Source organism: Corythoichthys intestinalis, chromosome 2 (genome assembly GCF_030265065.1).
Source record: "Corythoichthys intestinalis isolate RoL2023-P3 chromosome 2, ASM3026506v1, whole genome shotgun sequence".
NCBI lineage: Eukaryota > Metazoa > Chordata > Actinopteri > Syngnathiformes > Syngnathidae > Corythoichthys > Corythoichthys intestinalis.
The window spans coordinates 27,533,975-27,557,015 of NC_080396.1; the positions used below are offsets into that span (position 1 = coordinate 27,533,975).

The following is a 23,041-nucleotide window of genomic DNA, read 5'->3' on the forward strand; positions in this document are numbered from 1 at the left end:
GTCCATAATTTACATAAAGACAATTAATCTGAGGGTATTTATGGCCCAGGTCAAAAGTGACCTGGAACAGACTGCGTGGAAAAAAACACATGTAAAGAATAAATAGGTGTCAGAAGCAAAAATTACCATCTCTGTGTGGATTCTTGAACTATGCCTGAAAAACTATACAAGGTGAGTGTGTGTGTGTATATTATATGTATACACACGTTTTTTTTGTTTGTTTCTTGATCTGTGCTCTTTTCCCCTTTAAAGGGAAACAACATTGCTTTTTGAGGATATGTGCCGTGGGTATTGGGGGAGGTGTTTTTTTTTTTTCTTTCTCGTTTTGGTTTTTCGTTTCAATATGAAAAAAATTCTCAAATGTTGTTACCTCATTTGCTTGTACTATATTGGTTCAATAAACAAAGGTTGCAAAAAATATATATATACTGGCCCTTCTTATAAAATTAGCATATTGTAATAAAGTTCATTACTTTCTGTAATGTACTGACAAACATTAGACTTTTAAATATTTTAGATTTCATTACACACTTTCACACACTCAATTTTTTGAATACTCGTAGGTGTCCGTGAATACATACAGGACGCTCGCGAACACAATGCATCGACAGCGCCCTCTTGAGGAATATCAATTCAACGCAGCAACAGTAAATTACATTACACATTTCGATTTGCCCTTTTGCCTTCCCTATGTGAACATCATAAGTACTGTCTGGGGAAAAACAACACACCACTGCATTAACACCAACAGTTATATGTACATTTAATACTGGCTTTCCTAAAGTAAGATAATTGGGTCCCCAACTGTGTTAGAATAAGAGCAAGGTCTTGTTTAAACAAAATTGTATTTATTCCATTACAAAACAAGCACAATTGGTTAAAAACCTTGAATATATCGTATAAATGTGCATAATGCAGATGCAACAAGAGCAGCATGCATTTACACCAAATTCTTTCATCCACTGCAGCACAACAAAGGAAATAAAATAAGGGGAGAGGTCATTCCGTCAGAGTCAACACATACTCCATTCGTAATAATCTGGCTACAATGTGACTCCTTAACCACCAGACTATTTAAGGCTATAGAATACCTGTACAAGAATAGCTTTTATTGACAGTAGAGTATATACATATACACCTAACAATATAATTATATCCAATGCGAGAGCTGCACTTGTGTACTTTATTTACTTAATGGAATCAACGCTTCCATGATGATGCGGTACAGTTCTTACATCCCGATATATGAACATATTGTTGAATTACCAATGATTTGACTTTCAATCAAAATTGAATATTACCATCATTGCAATCGCGGCTCTGGTATTGGATACCATTACACTGTGAGAGTGGTCAATGTTGCGGCTGGTCGGTGTATATTGTAGATATATAATCAGAACAAAAGCTCGTAGGGTTTGTGAACATTATGAGTCCATCTGTTCGTGTATGCAGGTGATCTTGCGCTTTTTCCCACAGGCTTACCGACCACAGTTGAGATAAAACTAGGATTTGACAGCGGAGCTTTTGGACAGTAGTTTGTGATAAATCCAGCCTTCGCCCTGGTGGAGAGAAATCTGACTTTAATACATTGCGCATCGTGTAAACGACAATGAGACGTTGAGTCATTGCAGCTCACCTCCCTGTCAAAGTATCTGGTTCTCCAAGAGGTTTCCGTCTCAGCTCGGTGTCTCTCCTCGGACCGTTGTCTCTCCTCCAGGATCCTCTTGTGCTCAGTAGCTTTGTCGATGTCTTTCTGTCGTAAGGCCTCCGTAACATGCTGCCATAAACGCCTAAAACACATTCAGATGCCACTAGATGACTTCGCAGTAAATTGTTTACTGGGCATTTTGCTATTCATGGCAACTTCCACCATAAACTGTTTGCGCATTCTCATGCTACTTCCTCACAGGGGGACACACCACATTTCCACATCAAATATCATTAAAATCCAAATAAAATGTAATTGTTTTTTTTCATGTTAAATTTTGGTTGTATCTTGGATTGACAGAATATGAAATATTTTAAAGTTCAAAAAAACATACAGTATACACAACTTCGAATTAGCTAAAATAGTGAAAAGAACACAATGATTAATTTCACTATTGATACCAGATTTTTTTTTCCCACAAAAGTTCCAAACACGTTACAGTACTGTACTGTTTACTGCAGTGTTCCCCAACCTTTTTAGCACCACGGACCAGTATGATGTGGGCCTTTTTTTCACGTACTGGCAATATGTGGCAGAAAGATACAGTAAATATTAAGAAATCGACGGGTTAAAAACGAACGATAAGTGCAGGGAAAATGTAACTCACCAGATTCGCCTCTCCTAAAACTTCACAAATATCCTTGGCTGCAGACATGATAAGTTATTCTTAAATCGTGAAAGGTTTCTTGGCTTTAGCATTACTGTTCGCCACAAAGTATGATGCTCTCAGTGCATTCACTTTTGTTGAAGTGGTGGCCATCACTCATTGTTTATGTCCTTGTTGTGGGCACTTTTTTGTTTAAAAAATTTCAAAGTCTTACCCATTAATCCAGGGTGCTTAGTCTTTATGCGCTGAAGCAGTTTTGAAGGCTTCATTGCCTTGTTTGCTAACTTTTGGCCACATATTATGCAGAGTGGACTTGGCGTAGGCTCCTCTTCTGACTCGTCAGGTGGCCTTTTCCCTGTAAATAGCTGTCCAAAGACGTCTGTTTTTCAGTCATCTTCGCTAACGTGTGGGCTTTTAATTTCCGGGAACAAATCTGATGCACCTACGTCATTCCTTATTATCGAGGAGAAGCGCACATAGATATAAAAACTAGATGCTGGCTCCAATTGATTTCTATGATTATAACCTAACCAGTTTCATTATATCTATTTAGTTGTCTGAGCAAAACGACCGGAAGTACCCCATCCGCCATTGCTGAGGTGTGACACCCGCAGCACACAGCCAGCAGCAGGCATGTAACGTTACTGTTTATATTGACTGACGCTGGGCTGCTACTGAGGCGTGTAAACACCCGAGTGCGACGTCCACATATCTCTACTCGGATTAGTCTATAGCAGGGGTCTCCTAACCGGTCCTCGAGGGCTGCTGTGGGTCCTGGTTTTTGTTCATACCGATCAAGTACAGACCTTTTATCCATTGTGGTTTGTACTAAAACAAGCAGCACCTGACGGCAATCAACTGATTACACTTAAAAAACACCAGATAGGTGAAAAGGCCTGTACTTGATCGGTATGAACAAAAACCAGGACCCACAGCGGCCCTATGTGAAATAGTTTGGAGACCACTGGTCTATAGAGTAGGCAGACAGATTGGTGTCTCATGAGGCAAAGGCCAAAATGTGGTCATTGACAAATTATTTATTATTTCTGTGGGGCCAAGTAGCATATGTGCCACGGAGTGGTATCGATGGTTGGGGACCATTGGTTTACAGTACTTCCTCTCCTGCTTTTTCCGGGTGTGTTGCGGGGTATAAAATGTATTTTTTTGTTTCTTTTGGCAATGCTATTGTATTTCTGGATTATTTTGCTACTTTTTAGCTCCTAATAATTTAAAAAAATATATTTTTTTATCCTTTTTACCCAATTCTGAACCTCTGAAAAATGGCGCAAATAGTCCGATTTCACACGGTGGCCGAGTGGTTAGCACGTCCGCCTTACAGTTCTCAGATCAAGGGATCAATCCCGGGCTCCAGCCTTCCTGTATGGAGTTTGCATGTTCTCCCCATGTCTGTGTGGGTTTTCTCCCACATTCCAAAAACATGCATGGTAGGCTGATTGAACACTCTAAATTGACCATAGGTATGAGTGTGTGCATGAAGCAGCACCCCTGTGACCCTCGTGAGGAAAAGCGGCATGAAAAATGAATGGTCCAAGTTCAGATCACGTAATCGGATCGAGGAGTACCCATAATATTAAGAGCACGTACTGACCTCGATTCGGTTGGACCTTGCTTCTCAATGGGTCGGACCCACTTTCTTGTTACAGGTAGTTTGGTGACATCGACCACCCTGGTTTCCCCATTGGTATAAGCAAATTCCAGCGCGCCATTCCACTCCCCCTGAATGCGGCACACGACCACGTTGGTGGGGTTGTGCTTCACCTCTGCTGTTACTCTAAATTTGGGAAATAATGGCATTCAGTGTCATTTTCTTGCCCTTGATTTAATAGTGAAATAATTAAGTCTTTACTTGTGCAGTTTGCCACCATAAAAGGGTTTTGTCTGGAAAGTGATGACTGCAGCATAGCCTGTTTTGGCGCAAGTGATGTTGACTTTGCCGCCCAGTTCTACCCAAGGAACAGTGAGGATGGAGCGTGCATATGCGCATGGCAACGTGAAGGTGTATTCTTCATCATGCTCAAGCAAGGTCAGGCAACCTGAGAAAAAAATAATCAGGACAGCAACATTAAACATTTCAATGAGTTTTACCTTAAGGTGAGGCCAAATATATATTTATTTAAAAAAAAAAAAAAAACAGTTGTGCTAACCTTCTCCAATCATAGAAACTCCGACAGACATGCCCATGAACTTGCTCTTAGTCCACACGTGTGTGTTTACACACATGCACCTTTCCTGACATTCTGCATAGAACCCAGACACAGGCGGGTGATGGGATACTTGTTCTGCCACAAAACGCACTTGGTAAGAATCCTGGGAGGCAGCGGGTTCGGGGCTTTCTTGTAGGGGGTTGGCAGAAGAGGCTTCTTGCGTCTTGGGGACTTTCCAAGAACAGTGGAAGGTTTCTCCAATGATTGGATTGTACGGCTTCTTGGCAATGGCACCCTTGCGGCCCTCGTGGAAAGAGGTGAGGTAGTACTCAACAAAGCGAACCATACGGTCCTCTGGGGTGCTGCCATCTGTGATAGCCACAAAGAGTTCTGGGTGCGACATGAAATCTGCATACATCTCCAATAGGGAGCGCTTCTCCAGGATGAAGGTGGGAAGAACAACCTAGAGGACAGTCCGCATGAGTCATCTTTTCTGTTTATATTTTTATGTGATTTTTGTTGGATGCAATACACAAACAGTACATACACATTGGCTAATTCAAACATATTCAGGATTTCCCCCAGTGCTTTATAGGTCTGGTGGGCCATCAGGCTTCTCTTGTATGTGTGAACATGAGGGTGAATTGTTGTTTGTCAATACATTACATTGATTCTCAGTACCTCAGTATGCTCAGTACCGCAATGAGGATGTAATAGAAAATGGCTTCATGCTTGACATCACCACTGAGAGCAGAGAACAACCAAACTTCACTTCCTCGCATTAGGTTTGACGGGTCAAACAGGAGCAATTCAGCAATCATTAAAAACCAAAATTTGATGAGATTAGAGTTGTCCGATAATGACTTGTTAATCGATAACCGATATCCCGATGTTGTCCAACTCCAAGAATCCGGAACTGATATAAACCTGATACAGATGTATGCGGCCATGGAGCCAACACATTATTGTTAATTGTATTGTGATGCCCCACTGGATCCTTTAATAATGATAAATGGAACAACTTCAAGGTTTTACAAGTAAAATTAATATTCTGTGTACTGGTGCACGATAATTATTGGTCCGATAATAGGAATTATGACGTCATCCCGATAAATCCAATAACATTATTAATAGGACCGATAATATGTACTGTGCTATCTTTACAGTTTACACACTAGTATGGGACATCAGTTGACCATTTGCGGGGCATTGCTGCTACCTGCTGGTCAGAATATTTTGCTGCATCTATTTATTTTTAACAGTAGTTTGGTTCATTCACTTACAGATTGCCGTGTCTCGCGGTAGCATTGAAAATTGTGAATGCTTTCTGTTACGTTTCCGCCTCGGAAATATATGAAGTATTTTATGTTTGCTATAACATATGGGTGTGCGATATATGTTTACTTCTGTGGTAAAGGGTCATATGTACAGAACTTCATAAATTGTTGAGTTATAGAAGCCAGCCAATGTTTTAGTAGCTCAAGCTAGTGTGCTATTCTATACATATAATAGTTGTGTATATAAGTGTATTGTGCAGTTTGTTGTATGTTGCGTATTGAATATGTGTATTTTTCTGTTGTACTTTCACAATATTAAGACGAGTATCTTCCCATAAAAGTAGGAAAAGACCAAGCCTTGTGGTTTATGGAAGTGCATTCGTTCTTAGCAGAAGTGAAACGCACGGTTTTCTTCATGTCATTATGAAAAATCTGGTGAGATCTAAGGCAAATCTATGATGAATCCACCACGTTTTTTTTTTTTAAACTTCCAGGTGTTCAAAAACTCAGGTTATACATTTTTTTTTATATATTCATTATCGGTTATCAGTGTTGGGAAAGTTCATTTTCTACATGAACTAGTTCAAATTGCAGTTCACAAATTTTAAAATGAACTGTTCAGTTCATAGTTCATAATTCAAAATTTTGAACTAAAGTTCACAGTTCCAAAAAATGAACTTTTGTAGTTCAGTTCTTTTTGTTCGCCAAAAATTGTTGCAAGCTATTATTGGCAGTGTCCATATAGAACCACAGACAGCAATTCATGTATCCTTTTTAACACTGAAACTATGTGTCAGATTCATCTTCATATTCAATTTCAATTTCTCCCACAATATACTGCAGAACTAGGTTGTCTAGCTACGGCTGGGAGAGACAGAAAACGGGGCCACGCTGGTATGCTGTTAGCGGTATTTGGGTGGCAGAGGTACTGCTCTGGCCAACCGTTGCCATCTCTTTCTTAATCGCACATGCTCGCAGTCGCAGATACCTAGCAAGGCTTGTCGCATGCTTTATTTCGATGTGCCGTTTAAGGTTGGCTAAAGACGTTACAGACGTACGGACGGTCTTCTTCAATCCAGGTGGACAAAGTTTACAAGTAAACGTTATATTTTTGCCATCCGGGTCGGTACTGACTTTTTCGTAAAACTCTGTGTAGAAAGTTGCTCTGAGCGGGCCGGGTTTCAAGAGCTGCCAGCTTCTGTATCCATGCCGCCGTTGTTGTGATGACGTATTTGCTTAGACAATACGGCCGTGACAGGCAGCTTGGGTTGCCAGGTTGGATTATTTCCCGCTATTAAGGTTAATTTTTTTATTGTGTGTTTTTAGCCTATGGCTTTATAAGCAGTTTTGTCGGTAAGGCTCTAAATGTGATGAACTCATGAACGAAGTTATGAGCACCGCTCACAACCGCTAGAATGAGCGCGTTCACAGTAACGTTCATGAGACAGAAATATGATGCGTTCAATTCACGTTCGCCCGATTTTTATGAACGTGTTCATGAACGATCGTTCATTGAACGCTTTCATGCACAACACTGTCGGTTATCGATATCTGTATCAGCTTTGAGGAGCAGGAAGTTATCGATATCGGTTTCAAAAAATGGATATCATGCACCCCTAATTCTGTGACAAAAAAGAGAAAATTTTCAACTCAAATAATAGAAAGAGTGCCAATATAATGTCCCATATACAAATAAAATCAATTGAAATGAGTCAAAATGTCCGTAATTAAATAAAAGGAAATAATTCACAAATAAATCACATTTACACGAGTTACCCAAAAGTGCCACTAGGGAGCGAAAAAGCAATACAAATGCGCATAGGCAATCATAGGACGTGCCAATGCAAAGACAATTCCCAAGATACATTTTACTGAGCTTTTGCACTGATTTTCAATTGTTTTATTACTTTTCTGAGTTACTTACTTTCTCATAACGCAGTAGTTATGTGTTATGAGTTTATAATTCATTATTTTTCCATTTATTGCTCATTTTGTGTGTGCACCATGAGTGTTTAGGGTCTTTCCCTCAATTAACAAATCCTAAGTATCTTAGTTTGGTGAAATCTATAGCTCCCTCAAGGCACAGATACTGTGCTAACCTGTGACCAACCAATGCCTAAAGGTTTGTATATTAACTCATAACCAAGCATACACATTGGCACAAAACCAGTATTAATATTACCCAATATTAATTTAAGTGCTTTTAACACCAAAACCAACACCAATATATTCAGACAACTCTAGATGCAAGTATTTTAACTTTTTCCAAATCAGATTTAAAGAGGGGTGTTTGCTAGATTTAGTAAGTATCCTTTTGATTTTTTTTTTATTCAACAGCTAAAGGCAATCTTAACAAACTTTGAATAACAAAATACTTGAATAAAGACCAATCCATAATTAAACAAATCAATTCAGGTTTACGTATAAAATAAACTGACTTCAAAACTTCAAACAAGGCTTCAAACAAGACCGAACTGAAATGTACAAAAACATACAAATACTGGAAATAATCCAAACTCCACCACATACGGTGGGCAAGACCGCGCAACAATTTGTTTTTTGTCATCTGTCAGCACAGGGAACTCGACCTACCCGTGTGAGGTCCATGCCTAGCTTCAGCTGCGAGAGCAGGTGTAGGATGACGCTGCGCTCCTCCTCCACCGCACACAAGTCCTCTTCTTCATCTGTAAAAGAGTCCATTATCTCATCCTCAGCATCAATGTTGTCCTGCTCCTGAAAGAACGCGACATAATGAATTAGATGACCCATGCTGCATTTTGGAAAAAGTTTATCGCCATCAGTCTTACCCCGGAAAAACTGCAAGACTCTGGGCTGCTGAGCCCCAGACATCCCTCCTCCAGTGGGCCCTCTCCTGTTGTAAGGCTGCCCAAGGAACTGCTGCCATTTTTCAGGATGTCAGGCAGCTTGGGCTCCAGCCACTCAATGGTGGATCCTGCCATGGTCAGGAGGTGCAGAGCAGCAGGTTCAGAGGTACTCATTATGTTTATGTACCCCCCTCCCTCCCGAGGCCCACCTTTCCCAGCACTCACGCACGTGCGGGAATGCACGGTAGCTCTTGGTAGCCTACCCCTCACAACCGCTGCCACAACAGTCTGACTTATGCTAGACAAATGGTCTTAGTTCAAACTCAGCGTATTGCAACTCGACCCTTCAGTCAAATCGTAGCTCACAATAACGGGCCCACCAACAGGAAACATGCGCATCCTCTGATTGGCTTAGGCCTGCCGGATTGGCATCTTTTTATGCGAGTTAGTCAGTGGGCCGATCCCATTCAAATTCACCTTGCATGTTGCCGTGCAACTTAATCTGATTGGCTGTTGCGGCTGGTTCTGCCTGATGAAATATGCATTGAGTAATAAGATCTGCTTTAGAAAAAGCGGGACATTAGCTGCCTGTTGTCCCGCTTCAGATGTTTATGAACAGTGAGACAGTTCTGAAGTCAAACTAATTCTGATATTCTATGCTACTTGTATGTACGCTACATCATTTAGACAGAAATCTTAATTTACCCATATTTATTTGTTGTATCACCACAGACTTGCAGGGATATTTTAACTACATGAGGTCCAATTACTGTTGACTTAAGGACCAATAATAGGTACAGTTCCCCATCAATAATGCAAAATGATTCCACTGTTTGTCTAAATTGGATAGAGGCCTGGTGAACAAGCACCTCTATGTCTTGACTTGTAGCCTTAATGATTCATCATTCTGTTTCACTTTCATCATATTTAAGACATATGCAGTCATTAAGGGCGATAGACGCCCAATTCATTTATTGACTGGACTTCTATAGCCATCAAAGGCACTGAAGCATGATCATTGACTGCCAGGCTCTCCCAATTAAAATGAATTGGACATCTATCATCGTCAATGGCAGCAAATGAGTTAATACATGGAGTGGAAAGGACACAAGCCACTCACCTCCCATTGAACCTCTCTGCCGTGCCACCTGCTGCAGGTTCAAGATATGTAGGCACTCACTGAGGCAAGTCATGGTGGCCATGGAGGTAGCCTTAAGCATGAGGAGGTCCTGATCCAAAGCGTTAAGTCCAGGAACGGCAGGTAGGCCCTCGATGCCCTGGATCAGGTCTTTGTGCTGACCCTGAGCCTGGCTCATCATCTAAACAGGGAATTGTATGGTCATTAGATACAAAACCCTCAAATAATAGAATATATTAACATATATTTGAGACCTTTACCTTCTTCTGTCAAATGTATCATTGGAAATATATGGAACAACAATGCACATTTCTGTCAATCAAAGCAGAGTGCCTAATTATTTACTTCTCTAGCCTCCACTAGGTGATCTGGCAGCAGGGAACGCTTGCTGGAGTACAGCGATGAGCCCTTGTGCATTTGCCAGTTGAATAAGGAGGTGGGGTTCTGGCTAGGTCGACGCAGAGACATAGGTGAGCTGCTGCTGCCTTGAGACACCATGGAGTAGCTGCGTGACTTGGGTGGTGGATTGCTCTATGTAAATCAAAGCAGAGTTGAATAGATATACAAAATTAACGTATTTCCCCCATAGCTGTCAAATCAAGTCTTACCTTTCCCATGGCTTCAGTGTGATGCTGTGTGCAGATCTGCAGTCTGCTCACCCAGTGTTGCCTCTCTTTGGCGTCTGTGGCTGAGAATGTGAACAAAAGAAATACACTCTGACTTTCTGTAAAAAAATGGTTCTAAAACTTTTTTTCTCCAAAAATGTTTGGCTCTGCAACTACCACTATAATGAAAACAGTTATGTTCTGTAATTTCCGGACTACAAGCCGCTACTTTTTTCCCTGATTTTGGATCCTGCGGCATGTGCAATGATGCAGCCAATTTGTGCATTTTTCTGACGGCCGCCCTGGGCGCTCGAGCATGGAATGTGGGAGTGAGACACGTGGAATATAAGTGTCGAAGGAGACGCTAGTTTGCACTATTACCGGTAGTTTAACTTTGTACGTTGTGCATGAATAGACGTGGCGGACCCTCGTCTTTGTGCATGAGTAGAATTGGCAGATCTGCATAATGGAAAACGCTAGAAAAAATTAAATTGGCCATCCCAGTTGTAGGGGAAATTTTGATGACTCGCGGCGAGAGATTGTTTGCCAAGACTCTCCTCATGCGAAGAGCAGCGGTTGCACAGGTGTGCTGGGGGACCCTGGCAGCGTGAAGCGGTGTGAAAGAAGTCCACCATCACCAACGGGTTTCAAGGGGCCAGTCTGCTGCGTGACGAGGAGGACGGCACGGGCTCAGGAGTGAATTTGCCTCATTATGGGAAACATTGAATGCGACAGCGAAGGAGAGACTGAGTAGGTGCGTGGCGAAGTGTATCTGAGCGTCTTCATATCCGACACTGAGGGTGAAGACTTCCATGGTTTGAGTGCACAGGAGGAAGATGAAGATTGCTGACAAAGACTTTTATGTTTTTAATAACCACCCCATTTAGTGCTGTACTGCCATGCTGATGCTATGTAACTTCCGTGCCGCTGCTATATAACTGCCGTGTTTGCTGGCACTGTTTGGAACGAAAAGTTAAGGTGTGTTAGCAAAATTTTTAAAACTGTGTATTTCTTTGTCAATATCTCATGTTACTAAGTGGGCACACGTGGCTTATAGGCAGGAGAGGCTTATGTATGTACAAAATGTTTTTTCCTTTAAAAATGTACTGGGTGAGGCTTGTAATCAGGGGCACCCAATAGTCCAGAAATTACGGTACTAGGCCCAAGTGTTCATGTGCAATGTCAGTTGAGCAATCTTATATTTTCAAAAATTATATATACTGTAGATATAACAAGTACTTTTTAAAAGTTACCTGAATCCTATAAATCTATTGAAATTCTGCCTAAAAGTGGTCTAAATATTCTTATATCAACTGACTCAATTACAATGAAGTAAGTACTCTTATATGTAATCAAATATTGTAAAAGTTACCAAAATATGCTTGAAAATTTAAATAAAAACTGTACTTAATTAAAAATGTATTGCATGTAAGAACACAAATTGTATATATTCTGAATTAATGTTTACAAAGAAAATTCTAAACGATTAGTTGCAAATGTATTGCTTTTCAAGTTAAAGCACCGTACTTCACAAATGTTACTGTAACGGATTTCGAATCGAATCTAAAGCCATTTTATCATTATGTAGTTTGGTCATTTATTTCAGTGTTTTTTTTTTTGTTTTTTTTTTTTTTGCTTTACCACCAAGTGATATTCATACCACACTTTGGGAATGACAAATCACATAGATGGGAATGAGAGAGAAAATGAAAGAGCAAAGTGAGAATCTGAATATTTCCCCAACACACCCCTGAGCTTGTACTGCTCCCCACTGATGGCATTGACAGTGAATGTATGAGAGTCCTCGTCACTGGGGGATATGACCGCCCCGGCTAGTGGAAGCATGCCACGGGGCTTCTGGGGTCGGGACTGCTCATTGACAAAGTACTCCAACAGACCTGCCTCATTGTTTAGGACGAAGAACCTGGCAACACAAGTGTACATAAATGCAACAGACATGAATTGGCATCACACATTTGAATGTATGTTTTGTAATTCAAGTATGCAAATCACCTATACTGCCAGCCTGTCACCAGGTTGGTATACTTCATCAAGTAGCCGTCGATATTCTCCATGTGGTCACTGGCAGCCAACGTTATCATGCAAAAGAAGACAAACAGAATATAACATTGGGGGCTGAGGCTGAGCACATAAATACAAAGGTGAAGTTTCTACTGCCTCGTGATTTGACAGGCAAAAAGGAAAGCAATAACAAGGACCGATACAAATCACTACCTTTCTATCAGCTGTACTGCCTCAAACACTACGATTGGCTTCTGTTTCAACCTTTATAGCGTCATCAAACTAAACCCACTCGCTCACTCACCTATACTGCCAGCTCTTGGCACTTGCTCTTCCCGAGCTCGGAGTCCTGTTCTGGGGGAATACATCCAGTTTGCCTTCGTTTTCCGTGATTCTTATTGCCGTGGTTTCCCCTTGCATAGTCACGGGCAACACTAACACCTTTAGCTTAGCCGCACTCTGTCGGCCTTAAGCTAACCCGTCAAAACAAGACAACGTGATGGAAGAAGGACCACCTTCCTTTAAAATGTTGAATGACGTTTAAAATCCATTTCACATTGCCCATGCAGTTTACAGAAACACATTTGTGTGCTTGCTAAATTGAATGAAACCTGATCAAACATATCCAGCTAAACTAGCTTGACAGCCTTCCGGGTAGCTCGACCGGAAATTGATCACGTGACTCTTCGTTGGTGGAATTTCCTTCAGTCGAGAAAACATCAAATTAAATTAAATGAAAAGGAAAATAAATTTTTGGCACATTCAACAAATAAAATTAGATTTTTTTAAGCGTTCAAAAACACTTCTAAAATTACATGGTATTTTGATTCCAGTGTTGCTATCATGTGACACAGGTAAACCGTTCGAGTCCATGCTAAAAAGGAAGACAAAATCAGACAGTTCTTTTAATAACAAAATGAAACACTTTTTTAAACAAACAACAAACCTAAAATAAACCTAAAATAAATAAAAAGTGAAATATACCACAGGAAGCATTTTCATCACCTGAAGTTTTCCGTTTGACATTTCCGGTGTGACGTCACAACAAAAATAATAGGTACTTGATTAGTATATTTGCAATCAAATTATTGGCAATGATCCGATTTCATATGGTAATTTGAACAAATTTAAATGATTTTTTATATGTATACTTTAATTTTAAAATTACGTTAATTTACCGGACTGTATCGTATCGCTGGATTACGGATCTAAAATGCAGTACTCGGCCGCCACCCAAAACAGGAAAAGCGGAAAATCATGAGAGTAGAATAAAAAAGACGGATGTACAGTCGTAAATTAACATTTTGATAAACTGTCGAAACGGTTAAAATTTGTTGTTTAGAAATTAAGGAAATAAAACGTCCCTTTACCACTGGCAAAGGATTTTAGGTGTTTTTTTTTTTTTTTTTTTTTTTTTTTTTTTTTTTTTTGTTAAACAAGTGGCGAAGGTGATCTTGAATCATGGGGCGTGGAAGTTTGTTGAAGCGGAAGATGTTAAACAAAACAGGACTAGACAAGTATAAGCAAGACTAAAATGCCTGGGACAAAAATCTGTATTTTAGGATCAGGAAACTGGTGCAGTATATTTTATTCTTTTTTCACATTTCTTGATTTTCTTTAACATTTCTCGCCGTCCTACTTAACATAGTAGGTTAGGTTTGTTGGTTGTTGTTATAACTCTTGATTAAAATTATCCATTACATCACAGGAGAAAGACAATGTCGAACTCATTCAACTGTGGACTGAAAAAAAATGCGTTTTTCTCATGTTCTTAAAAAGTCAAGTAGGCCTACCAGTTACATTCTGTAATAGCAGCTGTTATCATACATTGGCTTCTTAAGGCCGCAGATACTGTACATTTAGGTATGAAAAATATGGCTTGATTTATGATTTCTTAACCAGAACATCTGTTATTATTGTAAACCACTTTGATATCCAGTTAGAACAGTAAATACTATCTAGACCAACGTTTGAAAAAATAACGGTTATTCAAAAGAAGAAGAAGCAAATGTAGTTTATTCGAAGGTTCAATACAATTTTTAACCAGAGGCATAGGCGGAGTTTGACCTTTGGGGCGGGGGGGGGGGGGGGGGGGGGGGGCACAACATGTTGATGACCCCGAAACTCAGTGTCAGCAATAAAATTAACTTACAAGAATATTTATAATAATAAGTTGACAATGAATGTTTTTTGTTTCCCATCATTCTTGAGGGAATTCTAAATCAGGCTGCTTAGGCAACACTTTTCGCCAAGATCGTCATCCATTAAATATGGTACGCCCGCCGTTGTCGTGTCAATGTAGTTACCTCAGTCAAAATTTGTATCCCCTGAGCGAAGCCATATGGAGGTATATTTGTGTCTTTATTATTCAATCAAAAAAAGTTGCTTCAATTTAAAAAAAAAAAAGTTGATTCAGTCAAAATATATATTTTCAACCAAAAAAAGTTGCTTCAATCCCCCCCAAAAATTTGTTTGAATGCAAAAATAAATTTGAAACTCAAAAAAATGCATGCGAAAGCTATTTTTCTTTGTTTTTGTTTTTGTTTTTTTTTTGATTGAAGTCAAGTTTTTTTGATTGAAGCAACTTGTTTGATTGAAGTATTGTTGATTTACGTTTGGGCCACATTTTGGCCAGAACATAGACTTTTTCGTTGTCTGTCATTTTGACTGACAGGGTCATAAAAATCCGGTCGTAATCTATTTTTACCAGTCACTTAAATTTTTAAAATGACTATATCTTGATGCATAATGTAAAGTAACTAACATTAGTGCAGTCATGGATTACAGTAAGCAGGCCAGTGCTGTGTTTCCATATATATTTTTATTATATTATGTATATACAGGATATATATATATATTTTTCCCCCAAGTGGGACCTTCCATAATTCTAATACATTTATTAATAATAAAATATTATATAATTCAATTATATATATATATATATGTATATATATATATATATATATATATATTTTTTTTTTTATGTATTATGATTACTAAATAAAAATGCACGTTGATACGACGCACATAAAGGCAACTTCATTTTTTTTTTTTTTTTTTTAATCGTTAGAAAGTTGTATGGACTTACAATCCGCTAGCTTGTTGTTTCCTGTTGTCTTCTGAAATACACCTGGGTGACGGCACGTCAAGTGTTCGTTCATAGCCGATGTGCTACCGTGGTATGCGAGCTCAGCTTAGCAAAAAGAGTACACACAGTGGTGGCACCCTCCATATTTTCCTTGAAATAATTTCAGGCTCTGGCTAGTCTGGTCCGCTTTTTTGGCTTTATGCCGCTTTCACCGTGTTACCAATTCTTCCCTTCTTAGTAACTGGTGGTGTTTTCAACTGCTCGCCGCAGTGAGGAGTGAACCGGCGATTCACTTGATTCGTTGTCATCCTTCATCCTCCACTGCACCAGTCCCTCTTTTTTCACCTCTTTTATCAACACCATCGTCGTTTTGGGGCTTTTTGAAGAAATTTCGGACACTCAGTTGCCTTGACATTTTTCTGAGTAAGGCCAACGACGTCATGCATCAAGAGAGACAATAGCTAATTAATATGCTCACTCGCCACCCTGTGGTCTGGGGCGTGAATTGCAACCTGTCAAAATGACAGATGGACTTCAGTTTTTTCCGTCACCGTTTTAAAAAACCGGTCAACGACGGAAAATATTCGGTTAACGCGACCCCTGATATATGTATATATATATATATATATATATATATATATATATATATATATATATATATATATATATATATATATATATATATATATAGACAGACAGACAGACAGACAGACAGACAGACAGACAGACAGACAGACAGATAGATAGATAGATAGATAGATAGATAGATAGATAGATAGATAGATAGATAGATTTAATAGCTTCAATAACTTCAATCAAAAAAAGAAAAAATTCAATGATGGTAAAAGTTTTTGAATGCGAAAAAATATTTGAGATGAAAAATTTGCATTTGAACACTTAATTTTTCATGAAAAATTTGCATTTGAACACTTAATTTTTCATGAAAAATTTGCATTTGAACACTTAATTTTTCATCACAAAAGTTTTCTTTGATATGCAAAGCAAATGATTGTCTGAATTGCTAGTCACATGATCTTTTCGAAAAATAATTTTGACCCTTTATTTATTTTTTGTTCATTTCATTCATTTTTGTTGCAGTTTTATTGCTTTACAACTTTTTTATATATATATATATGTAAGTCAATTACATGCAATGAAACTTTTCGGCCACCGGGGGGTTGCCCCCCCCGGTCGTCCCTTAAAATCCACTTATGACCAGAGGAGCTGACATACCAAAGTTTGAAATTTTTTCCAAAATAAGAAAAGAGTAGATGATTGATTGACAGTTGAAACACATAAAAAATTCTCTCCTTGTTTTAATTTTTTTAAAGGGGCTCTTCAATTGCCAAAATCATTGGGCGCAATGTCAGATCATCAGACAGATTCTCCCCAGTGGTGAATATGTGGGTTTACGAAGAAATGATCAATGGGAGGAAGCTTACTGAGATCATCAACACGGAACATGAAAATGTCAAATATTTGCCTGGTCACAAGCTGCCGGAGAATGTGGTAATTTATAGTATGAATTGATTACATTAGACATTTTTACAATTGAGCATAAACTTGAAGTACAACTGTAAAATGAGAGAACACCTTTAAGCTAGGTTTTAATTGGGAATGTCCTTCTTTATAGTCAGAGTTTATTCTGTTGTAATGTTTCCTACATATAAATGTCATGTTGGCACAGTTTAAAGTTGTGTTAGAGCTGAATTGTTGTCTCGTATACTGCATCCATGTGTTAACCATTCATTGTTTTGTCCAGGTGGCTTTGCCGGATGTCACAGAGGCCGTGAAAGGAGCAAAATTGCTTGTGTTTGTTACCCCCCACCAATTCCTCAACTCACTTTGTGAGAAAATAAAGTCTCATATTGCAGATGGGGCCATTGGCATCTCACTCATCAAAGTAAGCTCATCTTTGTGTGTTCCATTGCAAAATGCAATAGAAGTTGCTCGGTAAAGTCTGGCCATGACCTTAATTTAGGGCATCGACGAAGGTCCAGACGGATTGCAGCTCATATCAGACGTCATTAGAAAAGAACTGGAAATTGAGGTCAGCGTCCTGATGGGGGCCAATATTGCCAGCGAGGTGGCTGATGAGAAGTTCTGTGAAACCACAATAGGTGTGACACAGTTTTGATTATTCTTCGTTGATCACTTTTTCCTGTTATTGTTCTTTATCTATATCTCAAACTCACAGGCGCAACAAATCAGGCAAGTGGACTTATCTTCAAAGAGCTACTTCAGACTCCTAACTTTCGCATCACGGTGGTGCAGGAAAGTGACACAGTAGAACTGTGTGGAGCCCTAAAGGTAAACGTGTACTCATCTTGAAATAAAAATGCCAAAAAGGGAGCAAACAATTGTGTGGCCTCAGAACATAGTGGCAGTCGGGGCTGGATTCTGTGACGGCCTTGGATTTGGGGACAACACCAAGGCTGCGGTGATCAGGCTGGGTTTGATGGAGATGGTTGCCTTCGCCAGGTTGTTTTGCAAGGGTCAAGTGAGCTCCAACACCTTCTTGGAAAGCTGCGGTGTAGCTGATCTCATTACTACCTGCTATGGGGGACGAAACCGCAAAGTTGCAGAGGCTTTTGTCAAAACTTCCAAGGTGACGACTATTTGCTACACCTGCACTCCATAAGCCATCCACTGTTCTATGATTGACCAATTCATTCCATACACACTATAGTAAAATTATTTATCTGCTAGTCCATTGCAGAGCTGGAGGCTGAAATGCTCAATGGTCAGAAACTACAAGGTCCACAAACCTCAGCTGAGATATACAAGATTCTGCAGAAGAAGGAAATGGTTGACAAGTAAGTCACTTGGGCTGACTGGCAGACACCGAACAGATAACGATTATAGGGATGTCCCAATCGCTTATTCTTGTACCCGAGTCCAAATTTTTGAGATTGATTTTGAGAATCTGGCGATACCGAGTCCCGATTAAATACTGATTTTTTTTTTTTTTTTTTTTTTTTTTGAACAAATGTTGCAAACATGTTATAGTACTGTACTGTTTTGTTTACAGTGCTTCCTCTTTCACTTTTTCCGGGAGTGTTGCGGGGAATGAAATGTGTATATTTTTGTTTCTTTTGACAAAATATATATGTATAAACATACAGTGCCTTGCAAAAGTATTCGGCCCCCTTGAACCTTGCAACCTTTCGCCACATTTCAGGCTTCAAACCTAAAGATATAAAATTTTAATTTTTTGTCAAGAATCAACAACAAGTGGGACACAATCGTGAAGTGGAACAAAATTTATTGGATAATTTAAACTTTTTTAACAAATAAAAAACTGAAAAGTGGGGCGTGCAATATTATTCGGCCCCCTTGCGTTAATACTTTGTAGCGCCACCTTTTGCTCCAATTACAGCTGCAAGTCGCTTGGGGTATGTTTCTATCAGTTTTGCACATCGAGAGACTGACATTCTTGCCCATTCTTCCTTGCAAAACAGCTCGAGCTCAGTGAGGTTGGATGGAGAGTGTTTGTGAACAGCAGTCTTCAGCTCTTTCCACAGATTCTCGATTGGATTCAGGTCTGGACTTTGACTTGGCCATTCTAACACCTGGATACGTTTATTTTTGAACCATTCCATTGTAGATTTGGCTTTAAGTTTCGGATCATTGTCCTGTTGGAAGATAAATCTCCGTCCCAGTCTCAGGTCTTGTGCAGATACCAACAGGTTTTCTTCCAGAATGTTCCTGTATTTGGCTGCATCCATCTTCCCGTCAATTTTAACCATCTTCCCTGTCCCTGCTGAAGAAAAGCAGGCCCAAACCATGATGCTGCCACCACCATGTTTGACAGTGGGGATGGTGTGTTCAGGGTGATGAGCTGTGTTGCTTTTACGCCAAACATATCGTTTTTGCATTGTGGTCAAAAAGTTCAATTTTAGTTTCATCTGACCAGAGCACCTTCTTCCACATGTTTGGTGTGTCTCCCAGGTGGCTTGTGCCAAACTTTAAACGAGACTTTTTATGGATATCTTTGAGAAATGGCTTTCTTCTTGCCACTCTTCCATAAAGGCCAGATTTGTGCAGTGTACGACTGATTGTTGTCCTATGGACAGACTCTCCCACCTCAGCTGTAGATCTCTGCAGTTCATCCAGAGTGATCATGGGCCTCTTGGCTGCATCTCTGATCAGTTTTCTCCTTGTTTGAGAAGAAAGTTTGGAAGGACGGCCGTGTCTTGGTAGATTTGCAGTGGTCTGATGCTCCTTCCATTTCAATATGATGGCTTGCACAGTGCTCCTTGAGATGTTTAAAGCTTGGGAAATCTTTTTGTATCCAAATCCGGCTTTAAACTTCTCCACAACAGTATCTCGGACCTGCCTGGTGTGTTCCTTGGTTTTCATAACGCTCTCTGCACTTTAAACAGAACCCTGAGACTATCACAGAGCAGGTGGATTTATACGGAGACTTGATTACACACCGGTGGATTCTATTTATCATCATCGGTCATTTAGGACAACATTGGATCATTCAGAGATCCTCACTGAACTTCTGGAGTGAGTTTGCTGCACTGAAAGTAAAGGGGCCGAATAATATTGCACGCCCCACTTTTCAGTTTTTTATTTGTTAAAAAAGTTTAAATTATCCAATGAATGTTGTTCCACTTCACGATTGTGTCCCACTTGTTGTTGATTCTTGACAAAAAAATTAAATTTCACATCTTTATGTTTGAAGCCTGAAATGTGGCGAAAGGTTGCAAGATTCAAGGGGGCCTAATACTTTTGCAAGGCACTGTATATGGCGGAAAACAACGACAAGACTGAAAAAGCAGTTGCTGCTCTTGCACTCCTCTTTAAAAGAAACTGCTATATTTTAAGCCAAAACAACTTTATTGTATGATAGAGCAATATGTCTATATGCTGCCATAGCAGATTCATGGTGCATTAAGCCCCCGAACGATTTTTAATTTTTTTTACCTAGGAAACCCCCGTTTACAGACATCGCGCAACCGCTTTTGTTTCAACCCAGCCATAAAACGACGGTAATTAATTACATTTATTATTCAAAATTTCAATAATTTTTAGCTTAGAATCATTAATTGATGTCTAATATTTCGTTTAAAAAAAAAAACAACAACTTTAAAAAAGTATTCATTCGCTTATTTTAAACTTTACACAAATTACGTCACAATGAAAAAAATGGTGTCTGTAAAAACGTCACGGATATCTAACTCCTAAAGATCGCTTAATTGTAATTTTTTTTGTTACTGTCGCATTTTCTCCGATATGTTAGATGATAAACAATTGATCCAAACAAAACAAAAAAATGCATTTTTTTTTAAAAGGGTAAATATATGAAAAAGAAAATCTCGACCACTCCTTGATGTCTGCGATTTCTGCATCGCGACCCTTGTTATATTACCATGTTTTACCCATAAAATCCCCCCAAAATCCAGCTGTGGTCATTCACAGCTGTGTCTTGACACTCATTGATACATGCTACATGGAGTTTTTGGATGAAAACAAGGTAACTATGTGATAATATCTCGTTAAAGTCATGGCGTCTGTAATTCTGCTCCTTTAATCCTGTTCAAAATGTTTGTTCCCCCAGAAAATGGAGATTTTAAGATTTTCAGTGATGTATCACAGATGCATATAGGACAATTTTGAAATTTGGCCAAATTGTGGGTCTCAGAGCAGAACTTCAAGTCACCTGAGTGTTTTCCGCCATATACATATATGTTTTTTGTTTTCGTTTTGTTTTTTTAAATTAAAATCCCGATCCTTTCTTCTGATTCCAATCCTCTGAAAAATGGCGCGATCGGCCCGATTTCCGATCACATGATCGGATCGAGGACATCCCTAAATGACTGATTCATTTTCAGATATGATTCTCTTTCTCCTTCAGGTTCCCGCTCTTTGCATCAGTATACCAGATATGCTTTGAAGGCAAAGAGGCGAAAAAGTTCATCACCTGCCTTCAGGATCACCCAGAACACATGTAACATTTCCTTTTAGCCTTGGTGCACAGATGCAACCTGTTTAGATAAGAGGCATAAAGTCTTATAAAATCGGGAATGCAATGACCCGGTTGAATATAAGTATTCAGAGAGTTAACAGTTATTCTGTTGTAACAATGGTTGGAGGCCACTAAAAGACAAAAGTTTCTATCCGTTTTTAGAATGATTATAGAATTTCGTTAAAAGTATAGGCGGAGTTTGACTTTTGGGGCAGGGGGTACAACATGTTAATGACCCCGAAACGCAGTGTCAGCAATAAAACTAACTTACAAGACTATAATTTTTTGATAATAAGTTGACGATGAGCGTTTTTTGTTTCCCGTAATTCTTGAGGGGAATTCTAAATCAGGCTTCTTAGGCAATTCTTTTCGCCAAGATCGTCATCCATTGAATATGGTACGCCCGCAGGTGTCGTGCCATTGTAGTTACCACCATGAAAAATTGTATTCCCTGGGCGGGGCCATACGCAGGTAGATTTGTGTCTTCATTATTCAATCAAAATATATATTTTCAATCACAAAAAAAATTGTTTCAATAAAAAAAATGTGTTGAAGGTAAAAATACATTTGAAACTCAAAAAACTCAACAACAAAAAAAATGCATGTGAAAGCTTTTTTTTTTTTGTTGGTTTTTTTTTTTTTTTGTTTTTTTGTTTTTTTGTTTGGAAGCAACTTTTTGATTGAAGTAATGTTGATTTGTGTTTGGGCCACATTTTGGCTAGGACATTTGTGTCTTTATTATTCAATCAAAAAATAAGTTCCTTAAAAAAATATTTGTTTAAAAAGAAAATCACTACAATCAAAAAAAGAGAAAGTTCACTCATAGAAAAAGTTTTTGAATGCGAAAAAATATTTGAGATTGAAAAATTTGCATTTGAACACTTAATTTTTCGTTGAAAAAGTTTTCTTTGATTGAAGCAATCCTTTTTGTGTTGGGGCCATATTAAGGGTCGGACATTTGTCTCTCAATCATTCAGTCCCTGAAAAAGTTGCTTCGGTGAAAAAAATAATTTCAATCAAAGAAAACAAAATATTTTCAATCAAAGAAAACAATCATTTGAAAAATAAAATTGCCCTCCCCTAATATATATATTTTTTAATGAAAATTATATGCAAAGCAAATGACCGTCTAAGTTGCTAGTCACATGATCTGTTCAAAAAAATTTTTTTGACCCATTATAAAAAAAAAAAAAATTTTTTTTTGTTCATTTCAGTCATTTTTGTTGCAGTTTTATTGTTTTACAATTTTTATATATATAGGAAAATCAATTGCATGCAATTACAATTTTTGGCCACTAGGGGGAGCCTGCCCCCCCCCCCCCCCCCCCCCCCCCCCCCCCCCCCCCCCCCCCCCCTTAAAATCCGCTTATGGTTAAAAGGACAGCAAATGATGTGGAATATAAATGGTGCTGTAAACTGATGAAAAGAAGGCTTCCCTCTGATTTGAAAGTGACATTGGATGAAAATAAAGGCATTTTTTGTCAATGAAGTATTCCACTTCTGGAAGTTACCTCAACCATTTCATGCTACCTGATACATTTCGAAATAAAAACCTTTTGAAATCTGTTCGATATGACTGTCATTGCATTTCGAAGTATTTCAAGACAGTTTAAATAAGGGTGGTAATCG

At 39.0% G+C, this 23,041-nt stretch overlaps 2 protein-coding genes across 3 annotated transcripts; one reads left to right on the top strand and one right to left on the bottom strand.

The window, feature by feature from the left end:
- Nucleotides 1-728: 728 nt before the first annotated feature.
- On the bottom strand, nucleotides 729-13,030 carry LOC130912476 (oxysterol-binding protein-related protein 11). Its single transcript, XM_057830590.1, has 13 exons — nucleotides 12,652-13,030; nucleotides 12,339-12,407; nucleotides 12,074-12,249; nucleotides 10,329-10,408; nucleotides 10,066-10,251; nucleotides 9,703-9,901; nucleotides 8,565-8,710; nucleotides 8,350-8,490; nucleotides 4,481-4,943; nucleotides 4,183-4,369; nucleotides 3,925-4,107; nucleotides 1,637-1,790; nucleotides 729-1,559 (listed from the first exon to the last, which is right to left on the bottom strand). The coding sequence occupies exons 1-13, from the start codon at nucleotides 12,765-12,767 to the stop codon at nucleotides 1,503-1,505; spliced, it is 2,157 nt and encodes a 718-aa protein (XP_057686573.1). The 5' UTR covers nucleotides 12,768-13,030; the 3' UTR covers nucleotides 729-1,502.
- A 557-nt stretch (nucleotides 13,031-13,587) lies between these two features.
- LOC130910545 (glycerol-3-phosphate dehydrogenase 1-like protein) lies at nucleotides 13,588-22,719 on the top strand. 2 transcript variants are annotated; one of them, XM_057827959.1, is made up of 8 exons: nucleotides 13,588-13,638; nucleotides 16,767-16,944; nucleotides 17,198-17,338; nucleotides 17,417-17,555; nucleotides 17,633-17,745; nucleotides 17,810-18,043; nucleotides 18,145-18,251; nucleotides 21,302-22,719. In XM_057827959.1, the coding sequence occupies exons 2-8, from the start codon at nucleotides 16,837-16,839 to the stop codon at nucleotides 21,396-21,398; spliced, it is 939 nt and encodes a 312-aa protein (XP_057683942.1). In that variant the 5' UTR covers nucleotides 13,588-13,638; nucleotides 16,767-16,836; the 3' UTR covers nucleotides 21,399-22,719. The 2 variants fall into 2 exon arrangements, with proteins under 2 accessions (XP_057683942.1, XP_057683932.1); XM_057827949.1 differs by lacking the exon at nucleotides 13,588-13,638 and adding an exon at nucleotides 13,796-13,922.
- The last annotated feature ends 322 nt before the right edge of the window (nucleotides 22,720-23,041 follow it).

What these genes read in the sequence shown, in the direction of transcription:
- LOC130912476 (XM_057830590.1), bottom strand. Translation starts at nt 12,767, where the DNA reads ATGCAAGGGGAAACCACGGCAATAAGAATCACGGAAAACGAAGGCAAA. An exon ending in ACACTGAAGCCATGGGAAAG is followed by an intron (nt 10,252 to 10,328) that starts GTAAGACTTGAT and finishes TGATTTACATAG; the next exon opens with AGCAATCCACCACCCAAGTC. An exon ending in AGTCTTGCAGTTTTTCCGGG is followed by an intron (nt 8,491 to 8,564) that starts GTAAGACTGATG and finishes GCGTTCTTTCAG; the next exon opens with GAGCAGGACAACATTGATGC.
- LOC130910545 (XM_057827949.1), top strand. Translation starts at nt 13,882, where the DNA reads ATGCCTGGGACAAAAATCTGTATTTTAGGATCAGGAAACTG. An exon ending in GTTCTGTGAAACCACAATAG is followed by an intron (nt 17,556 to 17,632) that starts GTGTGACACAGT and finishes TCAAACTCACAG; the next exon opens with GCGCAACAAATCAGGCAAGT. An exon ending in CTTTTGTCAAAACTTCCAAG is followed by an intron (nt 18,044 to 18,144) that starts GTGACGACTATT and finishes TTTATCTGCTAG; the next exon opens with TCCATTGCAGAGCTGGAGGC.